Source organism: Lipotes vexillifer, unplaced genomic scaffold, assembly GCF_000442215.2.
Source record: "Lipotes vexillifer unplaced genomic scaffold, Lipotes_vexillifer_v1.1 scaffold1383, whole genome shotgun sequence".
Classification (NCBI taxonomy): Eukaryota; Metazoa; Chordata; class Mammalia; order Artiodactyla; family Lipotidae; genus Lipotes; species Lipotes vexillifer.
Window position 1 is genome coordinate 890564 of NW_006797683.1, and position 2301 is coordinate 892864.

A 2301-nucleotide genomic window follows, 5' to 3' on the forward strand; every position below is an offset into this window, starting at 1 on the left:
TGACCCGCTTAATGCTGCTGCAGCTGCTTCCTAACTTTGCCTCTTTCTTCCTTTGCCCTCTGGAGGAGTGGGGTGGAGACGAAGCGATGGGGGTGCCCAGGTAGCCAGCCGTCTCCCGACTGACCCGGCTTCCCATTCCCCCCTCCCCAGCTCCATAGCCCCTGGGATGCTGCAGCTCAGTGCGGCTGGCATAATGCCCTTTGTCTTTCCCCCCCTCCCCCACCCCGCTTCCTCTTCCCGGCCCCTGTGGCGGCGGCAGCCCAGCCCTGGGGAGCCCCCGTGGAAGTGGAGTCCCTCCTGGTCCACCCCGGTGACCTGCTGCAGCTCCGCTGTCGGCTGCGGGACGATGTTCAGAGCATCAACTGGCTGCGGGACGGGGTGCAGCTGGTGGAAAGCAACCGCACCCGCATCACGGGGGAGGAGGTGGAGGTGCGGGATTCCGTGCCCGCCGACTCCGGCCTCTACGCCTGCGTGACCAGCAGCCCCTCGGGCAGCGATACCACCTACTTCTCCGTCAACGTCTCAGGTTGGTAGCAAAGCCCGCCCTCCCCCTCCCTCAGAGCCCCTGCCCTCCAACCCTGTCTGCTGGTTTCGGGGGGAGGCAGGCCCTCTGCCCGGCTGTGATCTGCCCCTACTCTGCTGCAGAAGCTGCTGCCCACTAACATCGCTCCCTGCCCGCCGCGTGGCTTAGCTCTCAGGGGTGACCCGTGGTGCCGGCCTCAGGCCAGAGAGCGGGGGCTTCCGGGACCTACCTCGGAGGTGATTGCTGACACATCGGGGGCAGTGAGACACTGTGATTTCTCCACCACAGCTTGCCCAGTCCTCCGGGTGCTACGAGGGCCGAGGCAGCTTCCACCCTCTCACTCCCTGGCCATTTGGACTTGGTACTTGGCTTAGTAATTAGCTCCCCCGAATACGTGGTGAGGTCCCCGGGTGATGGGGGATGATCCATGTGCGCCGCCGTATCCTCGGCTTGACGGAAAACATCTCTCCTCCGGCTTCCAGAGCTGTTAGGGCAGCCAGGGAACCCTAGGGCTCTGTGACTTTGGGGATCTGCCACTTGTAGGATGCGACTTGTACAAAACCTTAGGATTAAATAAGGTAGAGCTGGAACTGTCTTTACGCCGTTTGTGCGTCCCCGGGTGCGGGCCTGGCATCTCCTCCCCCGGGCATCATCTAGAACCTGCCCCTAACTGAGGGACTTGCCTCCTTTTTTTCCCTCCAGACCCCCAAAAGCACTAGAAAGGACTGGAAAAAGATCTGGCATGAACCCTGATTGGTGACCACATGATAAAAGGGGTGGATACTTGTTGGGGACAGGTGTTGGCAGCTGCGGACTGTGTTGTGGGCTCCCTGTCTGCTCTGGTTAAGAAGGGCAGCTCCCAGACCTCAGCAGATGCGTGCTAGGAAAAATCCAACTCCACGTCGTTCAGCCCATGGCTTCGGAAATGGCTTCTGGCCGCAGTGCCTAGATCTGGGTTTCCAAAGGAGGACACAGGTTCCCTGGCTGCTAGTTCTGAGACCCAGCGCATCCAGGCGATGCTGAGTTGAGTGAGCCTCTGAATGCAGGGTGGAGTTAAATTAAAGAGAGCCCACCTGCCCGCCATGGAACTGCCCAGTGTAAAGCCTTCTTCTGGGCAGAGGAGGGCAGGGCATTGGGGTCGGTGGAGGAGGGCGACACACACAGAGCATGCAGTTCTTAAATAAACCGTGTCTCTCCCTCCGAGGGACAGGCACTAAGGGAGGAGTGGGACCCGGGGACAGTATGGGGAGGGGTAGCTGTGGTCATCTATAACTGGACTGGCCTTTGTGTTCCTTGGGTGGCTGTTGATTGGATGGGTATCTCGCCAGCCCCTGTTCCCTCAGAGGGACGTCAGTACCCCCTTCTCCTTCCCGCAGATGCTCTCCCCTCCTCGGAGGACGATGATGACGATGATGACTCCTCTTCAGAGGAGAAAGAGACAGATAACACCAAACCAAACCGTATGCGTGAGACACTGTTTCCTACCTTACTGCCCTTTGGGCCTGGGTGTTGGGTTTGAACGGGAAGCGGGGCGGGCTCGGGTGATTGTCTGGAGAAGGGGAGGGGGGGGGCATGTGCGGTCACAGTGCTTGGCCCTGGGACCGTCGGGGGTCTGGATCAGTGCAGGCGTCATCCACAGGTGGTGGGCGGGTGGGCGGGAGGGCGGAGGCCCTCGCTCCTGAGCCTGACCAGGCCCTGCCTGTCTCTCTCTCTGTCTCTCTGTCTCTCTGTCTCTCTGTCTCTCTGTCTCTCTCCCTCTCTCTCTCTCTCTCTCTCTC

The 2301-nt window shown here is 60.7% G+C and overlaps 1 protein-coding gene across 10 annotated transcripts in view; it reads left to right on the forward strand.

Annotated features, from left to right (window-relative positions):
• FGFR1 (fibroblast growth factor receptor 1) overlaps positions 1-2301 on the forward strand; it is a 40152-nt gene that overhangs the window by 25332 nt on the left and 12519 nt on the right. For 3 of the 10 annotated variants that reach the window (XM_007469779.1, XM_007469776.1, XM_007469778.1), the window contains exons 2-3: positions 260-526; positions 1900-1989. In XM_007469779.1, the coding sequence (XP_007469841.1) occupies positions 260-526; positions 1900-1989 (357 nt within the window). Of the gene's footprint in view, positions 1-246; positions 527-1890; positions 1990-2162; positions 2166-2301 lie in introns of all 10 variants that reach the window. The other 7 variants (XM_007469781.1, XM_007469783.1, XM_007469780.1 and 4 more) reach the window with 6 other exon arrangements.